Here is a 26659-nt window from a genome sequence, read left to right as displayed (position 1 = left end):
AATAGCTTTACTTAAATTGTTGCTTCTTTTTTATTAAAGATTTTTAAGACCTAATGTAGTATTCTCCTACTAATCCACGTTGTCGACCTTGCCATTTTGCAATTAATTTTTTTTGAAGTTCTCGTTAATGAAGCGATCGAACAAAATGTGGAAAGGTGTCATTTATTGAAACATGTGTGAAGTTATGTACTTTAATTCGCAAATAGTTTATCTTGATTGCAATTTTAATCGTCTGCAGACAATACAACAAAAAAGGAAAGAAAGGAAATGATGGAAGAGAACCTATAATCAAATTCACACTAAAAATCTTTTTGTCATTCTGGACACTCGGTTGACTGAGACAGCAGACAACGGCAGGCAGCCGACGCCCAATACAGAAGTGTCACATGCCAAGGGTGCATGAGCAATACTTTTTCCGCTTGCACAGCAAACAATCAGCATTTGTGTCAAATATCACATAAATAACACGTTGAGGTATCAACTGCAAATCTATAAGAACAATCAGACCAACAGCATCTGATCCTGCTCAAACACAAAATTAGACATTAAAAAAATTGAACATTTTAAAAATTCCAAAATGATCAACATGTAGCGATAAGCAAAGTATTTTGTTCGCGTATGTCCTGCGGACAAGCCAAGAGGAATGGGAAGAGGAAGAGATAAACTATCCTGCATGTGCCACATCAAATGCTGATCATAACAACTGAAAGGCTCGTTCTGTTGACATTGTCATCGTCATCGTCATTGTGTTGTCCAACATTTCGGTATATGATATCAATAAATTATTAATAGATTTCACATTGTGGACTCGCAATCACTGTCAGTTGCATTTCTTGCATCAAACATTTGATTTCCAAACCAAAGCCAACGCTTGTAAAAACACCAACGGAAGAAGCAGCAGCAGAATTATTTGCGAATACAATAGTTTCTGGTTTTTGTGGTTTGTGGTTTGCTGGATATTTCATCCATATTGCAGATTAGCAACTAACTAGAGGCTTTGCAACCATAATTATTTCATTATTATTATTTTTATAGTAATTTTTTGAGCTGAGCTCGTTTTTTTCTCGACGTGGCTTTGTTCATTTTCCACAGTCCTTATCACTCGGTAGTCATCTTAATTATTTTTTGTTATTTGGTAACATTTTTACGATGTTGCTGACTATCGCCTCACCAGTCGTTGATGTTGCTGATACCTTTATTGTTTCTATGAAGATATTTTCTGAATTTTTATGTGTTTATTGAATTTGAGAAAGGTTTGTTCACCTCCCAATGATTAATTATTAATTGCAGGGCTTTGATTGGCTGTTGAATTGCTAAGAGTTATGCATTTTTGAGTAATTGATTTTTTTTTACTATTTTATTTATTATTGTAGGTGTTAAAGAGGTCATTGTTACTTTGGACATTAAAGTAAATATTTTATACATTTTTTTATATATTTTGTAAACAAACCAATGGAGGTTTGGGCAAGATTATTATTCTATAATTCGAATAGGAAAATTAAATTGTATAAATGACATTGTGTAAATCATTATTTGTCAAATGTATGCACATAGTTAATAAATTATTTTTAACTTTTCCAACAAACACATAAGAATTTACAAAAAAACGAGCTAAAATAATAAAATATGAGTTGGATTTCAAAGTAAACACGATCTATGTAAATATTATATTTTTTATAGGTCATCTATATGTCATCTAAGATAGTTTCTTCAACGATGTTGTTTTTGTTGTTGTTGTTGTTGTGGTATGAGTTAGTGCTGTTGCGCACTTTTACTTTTTTATGGTTAGGGGTCTTATCCTTACCCCACAGTAAGCTTTAACTATACTAGAATTATTACCATTACTTAATCTTTTAATTTATGTCAACATATCTTTCTGTGCGTCCTGAGGTGGATAATTTTAGGGCTCTGTTCTTGATATATTTTTTCACTGAGTCGATCCTTAGATCTTCTTCAGTGAAATGCGATTAAAATGTTATGACATTTGAACGAATGAAAGCTATAGAGACTGTTATTGTGGTCAGATAGAGACTGTTATAGAGACTGTTATTGTGGTCAGAGTGTTTAAATTATTAGTATATCACTGAACAAAGAGCTAATACTAAGTATTGCTTTATATATTTATTGTAATTTTAACTGAAATATTTTAATAGATAATCCAAAGTTATAGTGATCATTGTTTATCCTGTGGTAAAGTTCATGGGTTGGTGTTACTTGCTACAAATATCTATTTTAAAAAGTGATACTTACTGGAATTGGGGAAACTCAAATGAAAGTAAAGAAAACTAAAAGAGCGTTTACAAGCCAAGGACATGCGTCCATTTTCAGAGTGACTATATATGGTATTAATAGTTAAAGATTGTGGCAAGCGAATTGCGCAATTCGCAGTTCGTAGAAAATCTTGAATCTATATTAAAGCTGTAAGCACAGCGATTCCCTCAAAAAAAATTTGTAGAACTAATTAATTTAGTAATAGATCTAATCTTTATTATATAAATTGAAAAATCTGCGGAATTTATTACGTTATATATAATCCAAATGCGTGCTTTCCACAGAATTGAGTTATCATTTTATCGATATAAGCATTAAGCTCTGAAGTACTAAATCGTGAAAATATCTGTGTAAAGAAACATAAATTTGCTAGGACTATTTAGCAGATAATATTTGAGGCAAATATTATATTTGAAAAAGCGGTTAACTTAATAAAATAGATTTTCAGCTTATATATACGTAGATATATTATAATATATTATATATTACATCATTTCAGCAATCATAATGTTTCAAAACTGAAGGTTTAAAATATTTTATCGCATAAAATATATATAAATAGATTAAGGGTCAGATTAACATGGATAATAAAGCAGAATATAAAATTCATGTCATAATATTTAATAAGAAATCGGCTTTGAATGTTTCGGATATATGCAAAAACGATGACATATTTCATTAAAAAATTGATAAAATACTATGAATATTATATATATATTCAAATATATATATTAAAAGAATTAGAAATGACTTTTTTAATAAGACAAAAATTAGTTTAGACCAACAGAAGTTAGACATGAATCGTGAATCTATTTATCTTGTACGAGTAGTGTTGGTCAGAAACATATATGCTTTATATGTTCTTCGAAATTAGAAATTATTACTTAAATATAAACCCTTCGTTGATTAAAGAGTAAGGAAAACAAACAAAAAAAAATAAAACAGTTTTATAAAGGATTTTCAATTATATAAACAATTAAGCCTTTCGGGTTTGTTAACATAATAAATCTAGATAAAAACAACTTTAAATACTTTATATAGACATTCTGTTTACTGTTTTTGACATTTTCAGGCAAAATAAATGAATATAAAAAATTAAAAAATGGACTGAATTAAAATAAAATAAAAAAAAAAAAAATATTTATATAAACCGAATCACTGATGCATAATTAATTAAATGTTTTGTCCAACTTTTTAAGTTCTTTGTATAGGGAATTTAATCTTAGATGATGGCTACGGCTGCGTCTTATCTTGTAATTGAATTATGAAATCGTCAAACTCCACTTCTATGTAAGATACTTGAGTTGAAAAGTAACAGCCGTTGTCGTTGCCATTCCCATTGCCGTTGCCGTTGCCGTTGGCTTTGCCGTACTACACTTAATCACAACAAAACCCAAAGGCTACTCTGTCATTTTTCCACAGTTGTTTCTAGTCAAAATGGCACTTTTATACGTTTATCTTGTGTAATTCATTTTGTCATAATTCTATCGAAAATCAGTTAAAAGTGTCCAGGAAAAAGGACAGCAACAGCAACAGCGGCATGGCTGCATAGTGATGCGCAGCATTTGTGTGTCATAATCATATCAACAAATCACAATTTAAGATCGCAAAACCACTTAAAATGCTGCCACTGCTGCCTGTTGCCACTGCTGTTGTCACTACGTCCACAACAACCAATGCGGATTTCTGTTGGTGCTCCGGTTGTGAAGCCTGTCGCCGCTTTACGCACATTTGAACCACAAAGTGACTTTCAACATGAATGGAAAGCGCTTGTACGTACTCGTATTTACTTTATTATTATTTCGTTTTATTTATTTTTTACTCTTGGCCGTAACCACAGATACAGATTATTATAGATACGAGCAGATATCACTAAATAGCAGCAAAAACCAGATACACCCAAACTATTGTGTATTGAAATTGAGAACATAATTGTATGAATTACTTTGCTCCGATTATCTTAAATCTGTGGGTAAACTTGCTTCAAAAGCTGTGATGATGCAATCAACTGACTGCATATGAAAAGCAAAAGTGCCTTTGCAGTTCTTTTTGATTATCTCAGATCATTTGTCATCTTTGCTTGTTGGCAAACATATTTTTTGTGGTGCAGACATTTGCTGTAATGTGACTTAAATTGCTTATTATATCGCCTTATGGGGAATATTGCATTATGAGAATGTGCCATATGCTTGCTTGTATCTTGGATTTCGAAATGAGTTAAAAAGTGCGCTGAGCTAATATTTTCTAAGATTAAATTTATTGGTATACTTTATTTTTCAATTAATGGTTTTTGACTTTATAGCTTAAAATGTGTAGAGATTTGTGGATTTATTTATAGCATACTGAAATCATATGTAATATATTATAATCTTTTGTAGATGAATGACTATAGAACAAAAACATTTCGAATACACATTAGAATTGGAAATCATACAGTGACATTAGTATTAATACCTCATGAATTAAAAGTTACTTAGATATAGGTACCAAATAAGTATCATTAATAAATCACAAATTTTCAAGCGTTCTATTTTCTAATTCATTACACTCAATATAATAAATATTGCTACAAATAAGTTGGATCGGTAAGAAAATATAGCTTTTATTCTTTTACAATATTTTAAATTCTCTCTACAATAAATTAGTATTATATAAACAAATCGAAATTGGTAATGAATGAAAAGATCATTTCATTGTTAATATGCAAGCATCAAAATGTCATCCCCTTTTCTCGAATGTGGTATATTATTTTAGAAACAACATTTCCATCTCTTTCATTTATTTTAACATAACATTTCTTTATCAATGCATAACATGTTTTTCGATCTCATGCGACTGCTCTTCAATCACGCTCAGCTATTTTTGTAAAATGGTCTAATTCATCTTCGATACATGTCTTTCTCGGTCAGTGTCTATCACAGCTATCTATTCGTGCTTTTGTGAATGCTACTTGCGTCTGTTAATTGGGTACGTCTTTTTAACTTCTAATCCTGCCAATTATAAATATTTTACTTGGGTAAATTTCTAATCCTGCCCCTGTTAAACCCTGTAGTATAAAGAGAAAGAAATAAAAACACAGGTTTTCAAAATAACTGTACTCAAAAAGCTAATGGTATACTGCTGTCATATCCACTAATCAATGGAATTGTAAATACTACTTTTGTCAGCTATTTTTGCCGGTTCTTTGTTCTGAAATTTAACAAACCCGTACATGATCTTTTTTAAAAAATAGTTTTCTAATATAACAACACTAAAATAATTGATGATCTGCTTCTATTATGTGAACCAATCACTAAAATCGTAAATTCTAATTTTCTAATTGTTTAAATCCATACTTCTAGTCTTAACAGACCCATTATAAAAGCAGAGGTTCAATATACAGATTCTTCTGTAGGAAAGTACATTTTTAATATATTAACACACACTAAAACTGAACCAGATTGGGTCCATTGTTTATATATCACTTTTTATAACTATCATAAAAGCTGAGATTCAATATACACACTCTTTTATAAGAATGCTCAAATAGCTGACAGTCGACCAATCATACTACTGGTGTTAGCGGACCCATACCATCATAAAAGCAGAAATTCTTTCTTTTATTTCTTCTGTTAGAAATTCTTCTGTTAGAAAGTACATTTTTAATATATTAACACACACCACATTAGCTGATCCATATTGGATCCATTGTTTATATACCACTTTTTTAACTATCACAAAAGCTGAGATTCAACATATACACTCTTCTGTAAAAGTATTCAAATAGCTGATGGTCGACTTCTATTACTTGTACCAATTGTAAGTATCATTATAAGTATCAGCACCAGTCTTTTTCTTTATGATTTAATATTTTTAATATTGTTTAAATAAATCGTTTTTAATATAACAGCACATCAATAGCTGATGGCGACATCTATAAAGTACATCGGTAAGTAATGATTTCTCCACTTATTTCAACCATTTACATCTCTCAACCATTTACATATTGATATTTTACATATTGAATCTTCTTTTTAAGAGGTACTTTTCGAGGCTTTTTAGGAGGTACTATTATTTCTATTTATGTATGTGATCTATATATATATTTATTCAAAACCTATTTGAGTTATATATATCTCCAATTTTATTTTATTCGCTATATAACTATTATATTGAAATTATAATTATTTTATTTTATTTGAAATATTAAAGGATTCTTTCGATAAATTCTTGAAATAATCGGAAAGCAAACACATTTCTTTATTTTATTTCACTATCTGAACTTCAAGTCGTAGCGATATAATCAGTAAATTCGCGTGAATAGCATCGCAATGAAAGATTCAACTGCAATTTATTACAAATTCTCATTGATCGTAGAAGGCATTTAAAATACCCTACTATATTCAAATATTTATGTAGTTTTTATGTTATATATAGTATAGACACCACAAGCATGGCAATTGAGCGGAAGCCGATGGGTAGCCGAAGATGGGACAGACCTGATCACACCTGGAAGAGACAAACCGACACAGAAATGTCACACATGCGGAAAGGCTGGGAAGAGTTGAACCTATTGGCCACCAATCGTACCGAGTGGAAGTTATTTGTTGCTGCCCTATGCTCCTCCTAGAAGTTAAAGGATTAAATATATATAGCAGTAGCGAGGCGTCAGCTTTTTGACAAGGTGTTCACAATTTAATCAAAACAGAATTCCAACTATAACGTATTCCCCCTACTTTTAAGTTTTGTCCTTTCCACAAGCAAATAGCGTACAAGACCAACAAAACAATTTATTTAAATGTTCGCAGCCTGTGATCCACTGGTTTTAATTTACCATAAAGCTGTAGCTGTAGGAAAACGACGACTTACCATAGATTTCGACATTTTTACAACAGGTATCAAATTCTTCATATCTGGAGTTGGTTTATTCATTTTATGAATTAAAATCTTTTTTTCAGAAGATCGTTTAAAAAAAGACATTGAATCAAATCTTTAATCACACATTTATCCATTTCTAAATATTATTTTTCACTTATTTTTCTTTAATCTCTTTCTTTACTTTTACCATTTTCTAGTATAAAATTGCAATAATGACTTTGTTTTGATTTATTTCCAACCTCTATATAAGAGTAAGAAACTCTCATGCATTCATTTACTCTTTTACTTTGTATTTACAATGCCCGGTTCAGTTTTTATACTGAACCATTTCCCCATATAAAACAGCAACCGTGACTTTGTATTTGCACGCTTTGTATAAACTTTTGGTTCAGTTTAGTGGAATGATCCTCTCGTCAAATGTAAAGCGATTTTCGCTCAGTCATTTCTTTTCTCTTTTGTATTTACTTTGCATAACATTGGAAGTGCACTTTTTTTATTGAACTGCTTGCACGCATTAATTTAAGAGTTATGATTATTTTGTTTTTGTTTTCTCTTTTATTTTTATATTTCTTTGTATGTTTTGTGTTGTGTATTCAATATTGAACATAGTCCCAATGTGAATGTTATTTCATTTGCATGCTTTTTAAGCGACGCAGTGCAGTTTTTATTCTGAACCTTAGTATATTTCAAGAGGAATGTTATTTCTCTTTTATTAATTATAAGCAATGTTGGGTGTATCTAACATATGTGTGATTTTGTTTGTATTCTACGTTTTGTGCTTATGTTAATCTGTTTGGAAAAGCTATTATAAAAAATGTTAAGTAGCAATATAGCGAGATTATTTACCTAATACAAAAAAATCTAAAAAGGAAGCTTTGTTAAGGTGTTCAGTGAACACTCTGAACCATTCGACGCCTCGCCTCTGATATATAGTATATATTTTACTGGATAAGCACAGTCGGGTATGTTTCGAATCACTATATCATATAAATATAAGTAGATGAAAAGTGTAAAGAACATATAACACGTATAGATATTTAATAGAAAATTAAATTAATGAGAAATAAATATTTAATAAATCAAATAAAATTTATTTAAAAAAAAGCATAACCATTTCATAGATACATTTTATGTATTTCCTACCAACAAATCGTGCCAATTCAGTTTATAGCGCTTAAGATAAACAGAAAAAGCTCGTCTGAAGTTAAAATTCACAAATTCAAAGTTTTAAAAAATAAATGCAAAGCATAAAAAAAAAATAAAAAAATATAGTAAAGAAACGGATTAGCAAATAAACAAAAAGATACGAATAAATATGTAAGTACAAGTAAATGACAAAAAATAATGGCGCGAGTCTCGTGTTTACACAAAGATTATGGTGCATTTCAGATGCGATGACTCGGTATCTGACAAGGGAAAACATGTAGAAAATCTTAAGTAATATGGAAGACACCTTTGCGATACTTTTCGATGCTGTGTGCAAAAGTTTCTAATTAAACAATTCGTAGAATTTTGCTTTTAATTGCAAGGAAACGACGATAAAACGCAAATGCTGTTATACATGCACTTGCAACATTTTGTTGCAAGATTGTTAAAAATGGAAAAAAATTGGAAAAAAATTTATATTTAACACACACGAAATTCATTTTGTATTTTGTATCTACCACTAAACTTTGGCTTTAATTAAAATATCGAATTTAAGTGGTGCCTGGAGTTGGTGCCCAGAATAATGAACGCTTGAATCTTAAGATAAACACATTTGATAGAGGTTTGCATGTTTTTCATTTAATTCCATACTGAAATACATTAATATGCTTTTAATAGTATTCATACAATTATTAAAAAAAAAAGAAATATTGTAATAATAGCTTAATCCATAAAGATATTCCCCTTTTTTATTTCACTATTATTAAAAATGAAGTTAGCTAGCTTAACAATGGTGGAGTCACAGTATCGTGGTTATTTAAAAGAAAAAAAATATTAAGCTTCTATAAAGTTTGACATATGAAAAAAGATTATAATTGTTTATTATCTATAACGCTGGGTTAGGTTAAACAATCTCATGTTGATATGACCACTAATACTAAGTACGTTTATTTTTCAGAGTTTATCCATGGGGTACTTGGTTGAATATATACCTTAAAGTTTTAGATAAGACCGAGAAAAATATTAAGGCTCAATGTATGATAAACGATCTTAACGAATAAATTTAAGGATTGTAGATTCCTTATATCAGTTTAAGAAAAATAAAATTGATTAATGCATTAAGGATTTTCATTCACCACAACAAAACGATTTACGCTAAAGGTGCTAAAATTAATATATAGATATCTAGATATATATACATATATCCTATGACTTTTGTAACTTTATCTCAATATTTTAAGCGAAAATTTTTGGAATTAAAGGCGTTGGCGCTTACATACAGTAAATTTTGCAGTAAGAACATAAACGGTTAGACTACTATTAAAACTATTTCAGCGCTAGATATTTACTGCAAGTTAATTCAGGGTGTAAAGGATATAACAACTAATGGGGTAGCAACTCTAAATTTGTTTGAATTTCTAGTGATGCGATATAGAAATGAGGGCAGCAACATGCTGGCAAAATGGGATAACGCCTTGATAGATATACTGTTAGCAGTACTGATCTTTGCTAGCTACAGATAAATTTACCAAAACTAACTTATTTAGGTCACTGTTCATGTGGAATGAGAATGATCGCACAGATAAGCTTGCAAGATTTGGCAACATTTTCTTCATAGAATCAGTCTTGTCAGTTCTTGTATTTGCCAGCTGCAGACGAAAATTAGCAATTGCAAAGTTATATAGGTATCTGATAATGCAAATGAGAAAGAGACCATCAACAAACTGGCAAGATGCGGTAAGTCCTTCAATCAATCTTATTACGTCTTGTATTTACTAGCTACAGGCGAAAATTCATTTACAATTACTTCCTGCAGCAATCCAATGATTTCGCAGACGTCTAAGTGAAAGACATTGGACCATTATGTTACTTTCCAAGCTTAACCACATACAGACTTTTTGATCTTACTCCACAACATATCTAGTATAGAAATTAGCTCAATACTTTCATTCATAAGTACGTTTGACTGGTTATAAACAACCAGCACCTCTCCCTAATATTACGAAACATGTGGTTCTCAAGTTAACTTACAAGACTTATTCTCTTTCACTGCACCTACCTACTTGGCTAGAGTTATAATTATTTTATAGTTTTTTTATAGATATTATCATTTCACTAAAGTAATGAGTAACTTAAGTACCCTACAATAAGATTTTGTACATATAATTTTTTGAGAAATTTATTTTAAAAACGTCCCTATTATTTTAGAAACATTAAGAATATAAGCAATAACTAAACTTTGAGAGATAAAACTAGATATAACATATTCAGTGCTGATTTCTTGCCGTTATAAGATTGTTAAAGATATCAAGATATGCTGTTAAATTATTTGTAAAAGGTATTGTATATTAAATATAGATGTTTTGATATGTATATCAAATTTAATGAATACATAGCTCCAAGAAAGTGCTACATTTAAAGAAACCACAGGTCCCAGTATTGAATTTTTGACTACATATATTTCTTTTATTTAAATTCTCACGAACAAAGATTTCATTGTTAATAGTAAACTCTCTTTGATTCAAAATATTTTGTTGATGCTGTATTGTAACATATATATTATACTGTTCTCTTGCAACCCTTCAACTATTTCGATTATAATGTATTGTAAAATATTTTGAAATAATTATATGTGGATGTATAATTGATAGAATCAAATCACAGAATAATAGTTTCCCTATTTTAATAAGTAAGTTGTCTTAGATTTTCGCACCGATGGTCTTAAGTAATTTCCTACAATCATGATAGGCATTTCTTTATTGTTATTTTGTACTAGATCAGTTATGCATAACAATAATATTAATTAGTTAGATAATCGGTTTTGTCAATCCCTTAATTCATAACTGATAACATCAGTTAAACATTTATTATGACCGGGTAATAGTTACATTACTATATCATTACTTAATACCCCTTATTTCGACAAATTATGTCCTTGGAATGCCGTATTTAAGCCACATAAGTTCCTTTACAAACACAGCTGCAGTCATTTCCTGCACTTGTAACTCCTTTCGGTCTCCGCAACGAAGCCAGAAGAGGCGGAATCAGCCAAAATACATTGGTAGATATTATGCAAAATGAACTCAGTCAATTGTTAACCTAAGCTTATTTAAGGTATTCGCTAATTGAGTTTTCAAATGTGTATTATTAATACAGGATAATACCAATTGCACTCTAAGCAACCCAAACAATTGCGAATATGTAAAACTCGTGACAATTTCTCTATGTGCTAAGCATTATTGTGCAAAGGAGAAGAGGAACTTATTCAGAGTTATCACTCAAAAGATCGACAGATGTTCAAACGGCAAAGTTTCGGTTGGGGTCAATGTATAGCAGAAAGAATAAATAGCACTTCACTGTTCAATAGAAATACACGACGCCCTGCTTCTGAACATCAAAAATAAAAATTATTAAAATAACTTAAGCACAACAACAAAATTCAACGTATAAACCCTTAATCTAAAGCACTTTTGGCAATAAGCATAGTACGGTGCCACAATTGATGCATATCCCGACCAACATACAAACAAGCACACACCTTGAAAAACAAGAGGCAAAATATTACAAAAAAAAAAATATATATGCATAAACACATTTATGAAAATAAAAGAATAAAATCTTTTTTTCTTAAAAAACAAAAGTAAAAAATTTGTACGCACTCAAAACTTTTTGAAAAATTCAACTCAATACCGTGATCAGCCAGCACAGACGTCAAAGGCATCGTCATCATTACTGTCGCATCCCATTTTCCACGATGTATACACGACTGCGCTTCTGTCTTATCAGTGGCGATTAATCTGCATCTCAGTTACTGATAAGAGCGCTGAGCAGAACGCACATTTGTTCATTGTAGCAGCAACACAACAAAACACAACAGAACGAACGATCAACATTAACAACGGCATCGACATCGACATCGACATCAACATCGGGATAGGGATCGGGATCGACACAGTCATCAGCGTTCAGCGTTCACCGTTCACCGTTCAGCATGTAAGTTGAAGCCTCGTCATCAGCGTCAACACAGTGGCAACAGCACTCATGTTAAAAATTATGATGGCTGTGAACATACTGCACCATATGAGCACAAATTAAAATGCAGCCACCGAAGCACATATGCAACTCTATTGGATTGTGCGAAGCCGCTCTAGAGCTTTCGAACTTCTGACTGACTCGATGCAAACAAAGAATACTCGTAAAATCTATTTTTGTTTGTTTTGGTTGTGTTGTTCAAAGCTGAACCATGCCTTGTACAGGTCAACGACGGGTTCTGGTGTTAAGCGTACATAATTTTGTGTTTGTTTTATGTTTCCATTGTGTTATGAGCAAAATGGACATCGTCGTTTGTTCTTAACAGCACATTGAAGACTTTCCATTATAAAACAAATGTAAAGTAGAAGATACAATTATCAATCTATCAATTAGCGCATTAACATTGAAATAACATCAATTATCGATAGTTATCGCGGCTGTTAAGATACATCTGAATAATGTGATTACAAATTATGTTAGTGAATCTATTTACCCTGCTGATGAGAGATATCAAAATGAGAGATATCAAATCTATTGTACAATAGATCGTGTTAACAAATTCCAATTAGTTTTTCCTTTTTCTCCCTTTTAAACCAAATTTGTTTTTGTATAGTGACTTAGAACGTCCTTCAATTTTATACAAACAGCTGTAACTTTGAAGAGAGGATTTTTATGTCACAATCTTAATAAAAATTTTCATTTCCAGATTACTGAATCCTCCTAAAATTTTTTCTATATATATTTTTCACTGCAATTATAATTTTTTGTTATACATAGAGTTATATCTCTTATATATAGTTGTAAAGAATATTATCACTTTCTTGTAATATTTATAAGTTAATAAAACATTATAGAAAAAATGTCGGCTAGAATAGTAACACCACAAAAGCGCATATATATAGACTTCCAGTTAAATAGCTCATTTTAAAAGCCAAACCATCTCACATACAACTACTTCGCACTAACCTTGAGTAAATTAAATAAAGAGAGACAGTTGTCATAAGTCTTAAACATAGAACTAGATTGAAAATATCAATATAAGTACTTGCTTATGGGTCAGCAATTAGCTCTATCCCAATGCAATTAGCTGATCGTCTATGAACTCCAAACACCCATACAGTGCTCCACCATGGAAATATACCAGTCAGACTTCACAAAAAAATGATATAATAACTTCAAAAAAGTATTTAGAGATATTGCTTAAGCGCCGTGTTATCTTTTAATTACTGACATATGGTATAATACACAGGGACCTGAAAAATCCATGAATTGAAGAAGAAATAAAAAGTGTCACCAAATTACATATGGAACAGCTTATAACCTACACGAGTGACAAAATTTACAGACATGTAAAACCCAAAAACCGAGAAAATTGTTAAGAAGATTGAAGAGAACGAATGTAACTGATATGTATATTAATTTCCATAAAACACTGTCAAACGTATACGCATTAACTCTTCACTTCCAAGTAATGTTTTTTGTAGATTTAATAGATATCAACAATAACCCAACATTTAGGTCAGTACCCGCAGGAGATGAAATGATATAAGATTCACAAACGAACCTTGATGTGTAGTTAATAGCAATATAATGTAAGGAAAATGTATGACTAAATATTAAACATTTCTGAGTTACTTCTCAGAGATACGCTTATACAAACGTTTTTTATTTCCTCAAATTTTTCATTTTACAATTTATAGACATATTTAAAAATCATACAAAATAAATTTCAAAAATCGCTTCTACTTAGAATGGTAGTAACAACCAAGTGTTTATTTTTCGACTATAATCTACTCAGTCTACATGTACTGAACAAATTCAGTTAGTAGTTAGGCGACCTTTTCTTCGAAAATAAAAATCCCGTGGGTTCAATTCAAGTGCCATTATCGCTATATTGTTCTAAGAGCCTCTCAAAGTATTTTCCGATATGACCTCTGTCTTACAGCAGAGGTTTATGGTGGAGAGCACAGTTGTCTAGAAAAATCTAGATATATACACATATATAAAGTAGACATTTGTTTACAAACATAATTTGTTTCTGATTTCACGGGTGCCGTGCAACATTTCTGAGCTGCAGAGAAGTACGGGCTTAATGCTACAGTTAAACATTCAAATATTTCTCCATAAAATTATTTGATTTGAGTGCTGTGAAAAGCTTTTAGTTTTAAGTCTAAGTAACAATACTCTTAAGATAGCAAAATTTATCTCTATTGTCTAATATCTGCCACGCACTGGTCATTTTAGTTTGCTTAAAGCTTAACTGCAGTCCCATCTTATGAGCGTTTATTATTAATACTTCCAGTTTGTGTCTGGGGCATTGCAATGCGTACATTCGTCGTCAATGTAATCAAAATCTCTTACTTTTTCAAAGAAGCTCACTTTGTTAGTGCACCGTCTAGCACTGTAATAAATAGCAGAAGCGATAGCGCGTCATCTTGTCTAACCTTTAGATTGACTTCACAATTCTCGCTATTTTTGTTTTTAAACCAAATCATAAAAACTGCATTTTTATATTCATATATATTTTTAATAATTTGAATAATACTTGACAGAGTTCCACAATTTGACAAACATCTCCAGACGTATTTTGTTCAAAGAAAAAGCTCTCTCAAAGTCAATAAATAACAGAGACAATGGGGATTCTCCAACCATGACGCGTAATATATTTATGTGGTTGAGTTTATGTGAGCTACCAGATTAAAAATCGTTTTGCTCTCTTCTTAGTTGACCGTAAAGAACAGATACATTTTTTTATGTTTGATTAATTAATTAATTCGAAGAGAAGATTAAAAATTCAATAAACTATTGAGTGATGTTATATTAGTTGAAGTATAAATAATAAATATATAAGCTATAAAGTCTTTTTTCTATGAATATAAATTGGATTAAAACGGGGTAGAAACTATTCCGATAAAACAATGGGGCAGCCGTTTTTAAACACTATTAGACTGTATAGTTTAGCATTAGTTAGATTATAACATTTTAAGAATATTGTATATAATGTAACCGACTGTTGTTGAAACCTTCTTTCAGCAGACATTCAGATAAAAATACTTTCTAATAGAAAAATGAATAGTTAATAATAATTAAGTTTAATCGAAATTTGAGTGTTATACTTTGCTTTGCTCTTATATATTGTATTTAATAAAAACGTAGAATCGCTTTGCTTCTGTTGAAAAATCGCTCCCAATAAATTTTCCTCTTAAGTGTGTCATTACTAACATCTCAATCGGATGAGCACCCATCCATTTCTCAATTAATTTAATCAAAGCTTACTCATGTTTAATATTTTAAATACGCAGTGTGCATATTTTCGAATTATTCCAATTATCAATGTTTTAATTTTGCTTTGAGTTATTCCGATTTAATTACTTTTACTCGTAAAGAATTTCTTATCACTAAAGCCGCAGCTGCTCAGCTGTTCAGTTCTCTCGGCTCAAACGTCTGTGATTAGCATATAAACAAATGTTAAAGAAAAAAAATATTTATAATCAACACATTAAGTAGACAACTTAATTGTATAAATAAAACAATTTAGTTTCGAAAAAGCAGTTCGAGTAAAAGCAACCGTAATAAAGTCTATTCGAAATGTTGCAATTAGTGATAAAAATACCGGGTCTTCTACTGCTAACACTGATTTGGTCTAGCAGTGGTGCTCATGGAATTAAATTGAACTTGACCTCAAGTTGTGCTCATAAAGACGCATGTACTTTTAAACAAATCTCGGTCTCATACAATGATCCACTCACTGTGGTGAACTCAAGTGCACCAGATCTCAAGGTGCTTGTACTGCGTAATTCGGTTATTGGGCGTTTGCCACGTGAACTGTTCGATTACACACCTAATTTAAGTGAGTTTATTATGTATAAATGCAATCTTAATCATTTGAATGCGCTCGATTTTCAAAATGCGACAAAACTTAAAAGATTAGTACTACAAAACAATCGCTTATCGTCATTGACTGAAAAAGTATTCATGGGCGTCAATTCGCTTGAAGAATTATACTTGGCGGAAAATGCAATTCATCTCATTCACCGGTATGCATTTAAGGGTTTAAAAGAACTACAATATTTGGATCTGCAGCAAAATAGTATAGCTTCGCTAGAGTTTGGTCTACTGGTAGAACTAGAAAATCTGGTACATTTGGATTTGAGCTATAATGAAATCACTGAAATTGATTCAAAAACATTTCTAACTAATGTGAAGCTGCAAACTTTGCTACTGAACAATAACAAAATTACTCAGTTTGATACGAATTTGGTGGCACAATTTACGCATCTACATCTCTTGGACATAAGTAATATTAACATTGAAGAGATAGCACTGAACTCTGTAGATACGTTGATAGCGCAAAACTGCAGTCTTAAGAGCTTGCATATACGCGGCAGCGCCATGAAAATAAATGCCAATAGAAATAATTTGAAAAAAATCAAAATTGATGACGTGACTTCAGTGCTGGAATTGGATTTGCGTGGCAATTTATTTGAGACACTCGATGACTTCCAAGCCATGACAAATTTACAAAAGTTGGACATATCAAAAAATCAATTAATTAACATTTTAACATCTTCAATATCAATACCTTACTTGACCATGCCAAATCTATTGCATTTAAATTTAGCTTGGAACTCATTACATGAGGTGCAATCTGCTCACTTTTTATTATTACAAAAGTTGACATACTTGGATTTAGCGATGAACTCACTTAAGAACTTGGATTCCCTAGTGCTTGACCCTTTAGTTAATTTGGAAAAATTTTATATTGAAGGGAATCAGCTGCAAACGTTCGATTTTGATACTTTTGTAAAAGATCATGAGAATGTGAAAGAAATTGGTTTATTTAATAATGAATGGGAATTCAATTATATAGGTAAGGTTATAAATTCTCTACAAGAACATTCCATACATCTTCCACTACGAACAATATCATCAAATAATTCGAAAAGTCTACACATCAATGCGGCACATACAAACACACAAGCGCGCTTCTCTTCTTCCGCTTCATCCATGGATAAACTAACGAAAATGAGCCATGGTGGTCGTCCACATGATGGAAATGAGGTTACAAGTATTCATCCGTACTGGACAACAATTGATATTATGGCTATGATAATTTTGGTAATTGTGTTTCTTATTCTGTTAACACAATTCTATCTAATCCTAAAAGAAGAAGACTGCTTCATCTCGTGCAGGGAACGGTGGCGTCGCATTACTTACACTCAGGCACGTTCCAGACGTTTAAACGAAGAAGACTCGCAGGTGTAGTTCAGTTCCACAAAATATTTGTATATAGCTAAAGTAAAATTGTGAAATAAATTTTATATTTTTATAGTGTAATATATGTTAATTTTATTGTAATGTGATAAGCTATGAGCACATGGAATTAATTCAAATTAGTAGAATTGCAATTACTGCGGCGCATTCTGGACAAAGCGCTTGAAGTATTTATCAACATTCCGTGAATCATTTAAATTCTTCTTAATTTAAATGCGAAATATACGAGTATATTTGTTCTATATAGAATAATTAATGCAATTGATTAGTGATTGAGCGATCATTAAATACCGATTTATTTAATATTAAATGTGATACAAAATATTTTATAATCTATAATTAAATTCTATTAAAATAAATATTCATACTTTGCTTTGATAACTGCAGTAGTTAAGAGTTTGACAATGAAATGAAAACAATAATCGCCTTGACTTATGAATGAGAACTCGGTTTGTTTTTATACCTTTTTTACCACTGACATCATAATGGCATTTTTGACTGATAAATCTAGATTCAATCTAGATTTACTCTCGATCTGTCAAATTTTGTTAGTCGTGTTAGTATACATTTTATTATGAAAAAAGGATAATACACTGCGACCTAACAGGTCTATTGTGCCAACAGACATTTATATTATATAAATACAAATACATACCGAATCAAATCATAGTTCATCTCTCAAATATCTAGAGCAGGGCTGTCATAACCAGAAGCGATCTTCGGCCAATACAAATCACTATATAGATTGGGAGCCGTAGAAACAAATATATACGTTCATAGTTATTTTCGACAAAAAAAAATACGGGTATAATATTACATTTAGTTTTATTAATTTATCAATTTAAAGTAATTTATTTGGTATACCATAAAAATAAAATAATGTAGTTTTACCAGTATACCAAAAGAAAATTTGCGTAATTGTAGACCGCGGGCCTTATGCGGTCCGCGGAGCCGTATGCGGTTTATGTGAATATTAAGCTTATTATGTAAATAAGAGAAACAACATCTACTTGAACACTGGAGAGCCCAAATAGGCATGCGGCAGTCAAGAAGATTCTTGATCCTGATCACATCAAAATTGATGCTATCTTTGGCATTAGCAGAAACGACATTAAAATCTACACTGAACTTTTTTCAGGACACTATAGAGTTAATTACCACATGACGATTATAGGTGCGGTACAAAGTGACTACTGTTGACTCTGTCATGAGGAGAAGGAAACATCAGAACATATTCTATGCAACTGCCCAGCGGTAGCAAGACGTAGACTCGATTTCCTTAGAAGCGGGATCTTAGTCCCAAATCAAATAGGTAAAATTAAACCCACAACAATTACAAGATAGTATAAAATTATCTTACTTGGGCCTTTAGACGCACAATAGATCTTTTAGGTCGGTGTGCTTTAATATCCTAGTACTTAATAATAATAATATACAATGTAAAGAAGTTTCGCCGAAGTTACATGTATGTATATAAAATGTGCACTTTGAATCCAATTAGTTAATGTAAGCTATATCAGTAAAAGATAAATCGGTTGCAAGTTCTTAAGAGATAAGTTATATTATTTGATGACATGTATTTAGTTTTTTTGATTAGTTTGCATATAGTATATAAGGTGATACATTATTTCTCACTAGTGTAACTTGAAACAATAACTTTCGATTTAAATATTGTGTAGCCAACATAAAAATGAATAGTTTGAACATACATTTTAAGACCCCATCTTTCATCACATTTAGTTACCCACTAGTCATGACGCATAGTAATGATCCTTACTAAAATTTGAAACAATAGTTGCTGACAATAGAACAGTAACTCATAACATAGAAACTTAACATATGTACAGTCGAAGTATCAATTTTAGGATTATATTCTTAATCTTAGTCAAAAGTCACTATTTGATATGGCATTTGGATGTCTGATAGATCCGTTACTTTTAAAATAGACACTGATGTAACACAAACTATCAATTCTGATTGTCCACCTAAATTGAGGATATGGATGTGAAAGATATGAATTTTTGACAGATCGAGTCAACAAGCTACTCAACACGTTCTACTTTGGCTTTGCGACAAATTTTACGTACAAGTAGTTTTAGATTTCTTGATGTGAATTGGACACTAAGGTTATACAATCTATTACCACTTGTTAAGTTACGCAAGGGATCATGGTTAAGAGAACAATTCTCAAAATTTTGAAGGTATGAAACGATGCAATTATCAAGTGAAGATGGAGCTTGCCACCTATGCACCGATAAGTAATTAAAAATTATTTTTAAAAGTTACAGTCCTGTTAGATATCTCATAGAGGACATTGGAATGATTGTAGAAGATGTAAATAAAATATTAAAATATTGAAACACTTGAACGAAATCTAAATCACATTTATATTTTACTTACTTTTACTTTCCGAATCACAAAATGGATAGCACTACTATAAGGAACATAATTTAGATACTCAGATACTCACCCATCTATATAACAAGATTTTTAAATATTTTTAAAATAATTTCTATATATTTAGTGATATTAAAATCTTAGTTATTATAAAATTTTGCGTAAGGAATACTATGTTATGTAGTATTAAAACAAATATACAAGGGTTAAATTCTATTTGAAACATTTTATTTCGAAAAACATGTTAAATTGAAGGATAAAGTAAAGTAACCTCCCCAATTTTTATGCCAGTCGCCCCAAAATATTTTCTTAAAATCATCTCATCCAAAGATACAGAAAACTTCTTGTCTCCACCTTTTTTGTTTATTGGTCAACAAAAGTGGCCTTTGCTTAATTTCATTTTTTACGATTTTCATTAAATTGTCTTTATGTCTTGCATGTGCGTTGTCCTTTTTAATATCCTGAAATAAAAGTTTTTTTTGTTTTTCATTCATGTGGAAAATGGCTACTTCTGAAATGACAAGAAAATCTCTTTGCTTTCATTGCGAAAGCAATCTTTGCGATATAAAGAAATCCTTAGAGAAATTGTATAAGGATTTATGGGATTGTCTGTAGTTTTCGGAACATAGTTATTTCTTTCTTTACAATGTTGATGTGAGCGAAGAAACTCAAAGAGTCCTTATTGTTTGTTGGTAATAGCTACAATTTTATTTCAATGGAAGTTTGAAAACTACTTCAAATTGTCTATAACAAAAATGTTGTCCTTTTTTTATGGACTATTTTGAAGAAATAAAGAAATAAACTAAGTATACACATAAGTACATACAAAATAAATGTATTCAATGCATATATATATATATATATTTCATTCACATTTTATTGAAATTGATTAAAAGAATCTCAGATAAATCACTTCCATTGAATTAATGCAATCGTAATTTGTCGCCGTAGTAAGTGAGCTTAGCAGACTCAAGTCCCTTATGTTGCGTATATAAAATAATTTATAGCTACTCACATAATAATTTTTTTTTATTTTTTGTATTTATTATTTCTTATTAAATATTGTAAATAATATATTTGCAGCAATGTAAGTTTGTTACTTAACATCACAAACACTTAAACAAACTTCAACTGAATTTTGTTACCAAAATAATTGCACAGGATAGACGCTATCTCACCGTAAAGTCATGTACATATGTAAACGTATACGTATCTACATGTCCGTTTCTGAGCTTATAGGCTCAAAAACGGCCTATGTATACCTTTAACAAGATGAAGTACAAGATTTTGATGCAAAATCATACATTTTCTGAGAAATTGTATTTTGATTTATTTACAAAATCACAACAACTCACTTCCAGTAACTGCAGAACTTGTGCAATTCTTACAGTAGGAAATTCTCATAGTTATTGCAGAATTGTATCTCACTTGTAAATCAAATTTGGATTAAATGAGAAATATGCAAATGCGATTGAATTAATTATATTTTGTGATAAATGTTCATATGGTGAATAATTTTAACATACACAAAGTGATTTTGCATTAAAGATATAGTCTTATGTTATATACAGCATTATACTCGCAATTTAAACAATATCTTATTTCTGTTATTGCAGGAACTATACGTGGGCTATTTGCTATGCCGGTAATGCAGTAAAAGAATTTTATAAAAATTTTTACGTTCCTAGATTAGGTTCTATACATAAGAAAGAACAAATCATACAACAAATAATGCCTCTACGAACAGAATAGTATTGAAATTTAACAATTGAAAATAAAATTATAATTAATTAATTAATTCAATTATTCTACAGCTGGTTTGTGATTTCGTTCTAATATAAACACAGCAAGTAAAATTGTTAATAAACTCATGTCATAGTAACAACAACTCCAGAAAAATATGCGAACATAAAAAGTCAAGTACGGCTTTGGATCAGTTGGTTAAGGTGCGCTGATTCTGAGCTTCATATTTGGCAAGACCCGAGTTCGATTCCTGGTACTTGCAGGTCTCAAAAAACAATTTATTTACGATAATTAAATACAAGAATTATTTCCAAGACCACTGATGATGGGTATTTGGCAATACTCGAAACAGCTGTATGGTCAGTCAAAAATTCAATTAATTAAAATAATATAAAAAATAAATTTTTGTTGTTGTATTTCACTACTGTTCGAAAAAAACCTCTTTATAAAAATTTTTAATAATTTTTTATTTAAAATACAACAATATTTAGTTTAATTATTGCCAGTTGTGCTATTTGATTGAGCAAAGCACACGTTTCTGCAATATAAAAGAAATTTTGACAAACAATATTTAAAATCCGCAATTTCCAAACACCTTTGATATGTTGACGACGTCTAGAGTCTCGTACATCAAGTGCTATTAGGGTTTCTCAACTTGATCACTCCACCTAAGAAAAGTTCTACCTATACGCATAGGTCCTACAACTACAATATCTTTTTTACTGAAGCATATTCATCGATTCTTACGACATGACCAAACTAGCGAAATTCCCTGAATTATTTCAATATCCGCAATGAAGTTCACACAGCTCATAGGTCATTCAGATGCAATAATCGTTGCCAACTCGTAAAGGATCAGTACTGCTACATCATTCTGTGATAACGTCAATGCTTTTCCATGATGGAGAAGTACAGGTATGATGAGCGACCTACAAAGAGCCAATTTCATCTGTTAAGCGAGATCTCCATTCCAATTGCCTATTGAATCCATAGTAGCACCTATTGACAATGGTGATTTCGCATGTGATCTCCAAGCTGCCAACGTTGTTGTTTGTTACGGCGGTGCCATAGTCGATGGAACCTTGACAGATTCAAAAGCTTACTCAATATATGAAATGATTTAAAGATGGTTTACCAAATTTCTCAATAGTGTTATAAGCACAAAAGATAATAAACAGCTAAGATGTTCTAATGAAGAAACCACTGAGGATATGATGAATAAAATCAATGATCTAATGGAAATTGCTGTTTAACAGTGCGCGAAAATATATCCCATTGGGGATATAATAAATAAAATCAATGATCTAGTAATAGAAAATTGTCGTTTACCAATACGCGGGAATAATATAGTGAAAAACTAAAAACTAAAAAATAAATTATTAACGTTTTTGCAAGACTAATTCTATAAAAAAAAGTTGTTAGCAAGTTGGGTACTGGACTTATTTAAAAAAGACAAAGTAATCTTGTAATTGCTTTTCAGCCAAAACGGCTAATATTTCAATGTAATCCACAAAAATGTTTACTCTTAAAGGTTTTAAAGTAAAGTATAACTGATTTCCAACCTTCCCTCGTCGAAGACTATATAATATATTTGATTAGATTTATGCGTTCTTTGAATGGGTACGTCTCAATTCTAAGACTTTCTATGTTCAAATCCTATTCAAAATTCTAAATTTTGAGAATAGATTATTACAATCATAAAAGAAACAAATATTAAAAGAGTAAGTGAATACTTCATTCTTTTAATTCTGATAGATGGGCATGCATAACTTATATTATTCCAACGACTTTATAAAAAGTATTATTAATTTTAAAGTATCTAAAGTATTTTTAAAGTAAATTTAAAGTATTTTTCAATTTGTAGTACCCACTTTAAAAAATAATTTGCCAACAATAAAATATTGTAGTTTTATTTCTTTAAATGTTAAGGGCTTAGATGTGTATAATATAATGATACACGTATAACAACACTTATAAAAAATATTTTATTCACATTTTTTAATAAAACTACTGTTTTGTTTAACAACATTTAAAAATATATCATTAATTTTTACTTTGCTATACACAAAAAAACAACATTTTATAATAAAACGTTTGTCTTCTGCACACCTGCTAATTATACGTGTACGACTACTAATTATGCGTACTGTATATACCCTCTTTAATAAAAATGTAAAGATTAAATTGACTGAATTTTCATGGTTATAACATTTTTGCAACAAATTAAAAACTGAACAGAAAAAAACTCAAATTTCATGGCACACTCCCACCAACAAATGCAATGCACTAATAATTCCCACAATAAAATTAAAAATCGAAGCATAAAATTTTAAATCTTTTTAAGCAATTGCAAGGGTTAACCAAACCAAACCAAACCAAAAAAAAAGGATAAAATATCTATAATCTTTATGCTCATATGAAAAATAACTACGAACATGACAGTCCGCGTGCGAGTATTAATAATGTACATCACACTTTTATAAAGTGTAAAAAAGTTTTTATTTTTTCACATTCGATAAAATCGTATGATCATAAATTTACACTTTGCACAGCCTCCTCGATACCGCCTACTACAAAAAAAAAAATGTATGAAAAAAATAAAATTGAAATTAAAAAAATCAAAATGAACAAAATATGAAATGAAACGCATTGAAATCACACAAATTCAAATTGCAACAATATCGACAGTTAAGCAATAAATGGACGTGGTCGGGGAGTTGCTGTATCGCATGCACATGTGAGATATAAGCACATTGGCAGCAATTGCAACATCAACGGAGATACAACACAAATACCATATATATGAACGGAGTGACAAACAGACATTTGGACAATCGAACAAACGAACAATCGAACGAACGACAGACAGACAGACAGACCCGGCACAGAAAGCAACCGAAACCATGCCTGAGCCGGCAGTACAGTTAAACGTTCTATTCCATTTGCCAAGCAGTGCCAAATATCCGCTCAAATATGGCCAAGGATTTCTTCGGCTTTCAAATGACCAAAGGCTATGTGGCTTCGATTGTTGTCCAAAGCAGTCAAAGCGTGAAAAATGTGAACGATTGGTAAATTGCAGCTTGGTTATGTTTCGAGGTTGGGAATATTTCCAAAGCTGCAGAAAAATAAATTTTTTTTTATAGAATCATACTCACAATTGCCATTTCAGTAGAATAAAAAAGCTCTTGCATAAAGTAACTCAACTGAAATACTCGCACTGAACGAAACCACAAAAAAAAAACAAAAATTCAAATAAAAAATTAAATAAAATGCCAATTTTTATAAATCGCTGAAATATTTTTAATCCGAGCGCGCTTTACTTTTAACCGCTTTTGTATTAGCGGCATGATGCAGTCCAGTGCAGCGGGCGTGTAATAAAACAACCGCCCCCTCTAAAATGCCGACACATGCCAGATGCGTTGTTATTAACTGTACGAATCCAGCATGCAGTGTTGGATCCAGGTTACATGTATGCTGGCCCATATGCTCGGCTATGCATGCTGCAAGGACGATAAATGCCAAAGGTGTGAAGTTATTTAATTACAAAGCAATAGCAAGCGACACTAAGGCCAAAAGTATCGGTGTTTTGTGCTAGCAAAGCACCTTCATTACAACCGCAGCGCATATCTCAATGACTTCAGAGTTGCATTATGCATTGGATTTGTATTGATGCCGTAGTTCGGTCCCGGCTGAACTTTACTTTACGCAGGCACTTATTAGATGCCTAAACGCGATTGTGATTTAAATTGGTTTGTGTAATTGCCCGTATTCCTCATTGGCAGTTTAAGGCCGGGATATTTGGTGTAGTTCACTTGTATGCTAAAGGTAAGCACAATATATTGAACAGCTTGTACTCAACTGGCTGTGATTATAATTAACTTTTAATGAGTAATTATGTGCTACTTTTTCAATTAACTAGAATAGACAAAGCAGACTTAGTACTGGTAACAGAAAAATATTTATGATTGTGGAGAACTGAAAAATAGAGTCTATTGTAAGAAATTTGTGATTTGAAGTAGATAATATTTATATAATTTTCAGGAAATCTGATAACTAAATTATTCATCTCTAAGTTATAGGTGCGATGACAGGTAGGGGTCTTCAAAAGAGATGGTGGCGAAAAAACCGTAAATATCCAACGGCTGCGCACAAATCCTTTCAAAGAGAGTACTGTCAACAATATAACTTGTTTGTCTGGAGTCAGAAGTCTCTAGTCTCTATGTGTTTTACGTGATTACCTGCCTGCAACGGCTTAACATCACGGTACTCAGAAGCAAACGTCTTGATACAAAGCGTCAATAAACGCCCCGTTGGAATCGCATTGGTGATTCCGCTGGTACCAAATGAAGAAATGCCTACAGGACATAACTTCCATCTTGGTACAATGTCGAAGACTATCTAAGTTTCCACTACAATTTGGGCTGTAGCTCCCGATGAATACGCATCTCCACGTCGAATGAGTGACAAGCAAATCATTCTCCCCGCGTAAATTTGGGTATTAACCACAGCCACCACGAATGCAACCTCATATGGTCAGAACAGCGATGCTGCGGGCAATCTGACCCCCGTGGTACCAGAATTCCTCTGGTCAGGAGTCGTGAGTGCGGTTTCAAACTCAGTGCCATGCACACCGGGGACGGATTGGCCCCGGAATTTTAGTCGCCGCTTACGACAAGCATATCTTACTGCGGAAGAATTCTTATCCCCTCTCCGCAGGGAATTGTCTGGAGTCAATAGGTAACAGCTCTAATACCAGAATCGGTTGCGATAGGCTAATAACCTGTCAATCTTAAATCAAATAATTACCTAAACCGCAAGGCGACCCCATGCTCCTCCTAGGAATTGAAGAAATTTATATATATATAAACTTAGAGGCTTTTTATAGCAGTTTTATACTGAACTACAATTTATTAGTATTTATTAAATTATTATTATTATT

The 26659-nt window shown here is 31.4% G+C and overlaps 1 protein-coding gene across 1 annotated transcript; it reads left to right on the top strand.

Annotated features, from left to right (window-relative positions):
• The first annotated feature begins 15775 nt into the window (after positions 1-15775).
• On the top strand, positions 15776-17643 carry LOC119684798 (toll-like receptor Tollo). Its single transcript, XM_038098923.1, has one exon. The coding sequence runs from the start codon at positions 15895-15897 to the stop codon at positions 17569-17571; it is 1677 nt and encodes a 558-aa protein (XP_037954851.1). The 5' UTR covers positions 15776-15894; the 3' UTR covers positions 17572-17643.
• The last annotated feature ends 9016 nt before the right edge of the window (positions 17644-26659 follow it).

This window comes from Teleopsis dalmanni, chromosome 2 (genome assembly GCF_002237135.1).
Source record: "Teleopsis dalmanni isolate 2A chromosome 2, ASM223713v2, whole genome shotgun sequence".
NCBI classification, from domain to species: domain Eukaryota; kingdom Metazoa; phylum Arthropoda; class Insecta; order Diptera; family Diopsidae; genus Teleopsis; species Teleopsis dalmanni.
Note: the sequence above shows the minus strand (reverse complement) of the source record. Positions and strands in the feature narration are given on the sequence as shown.

Excerpts from the sequence above, each read along its gene's own strand:
- LOC119684798 (XM_038098923.1), top strand. The coding sequence starts at position 15,895 with ATGTTGCAATTAGTGATAAAAATACCGGGTCTTCTACTGCTAACACTG.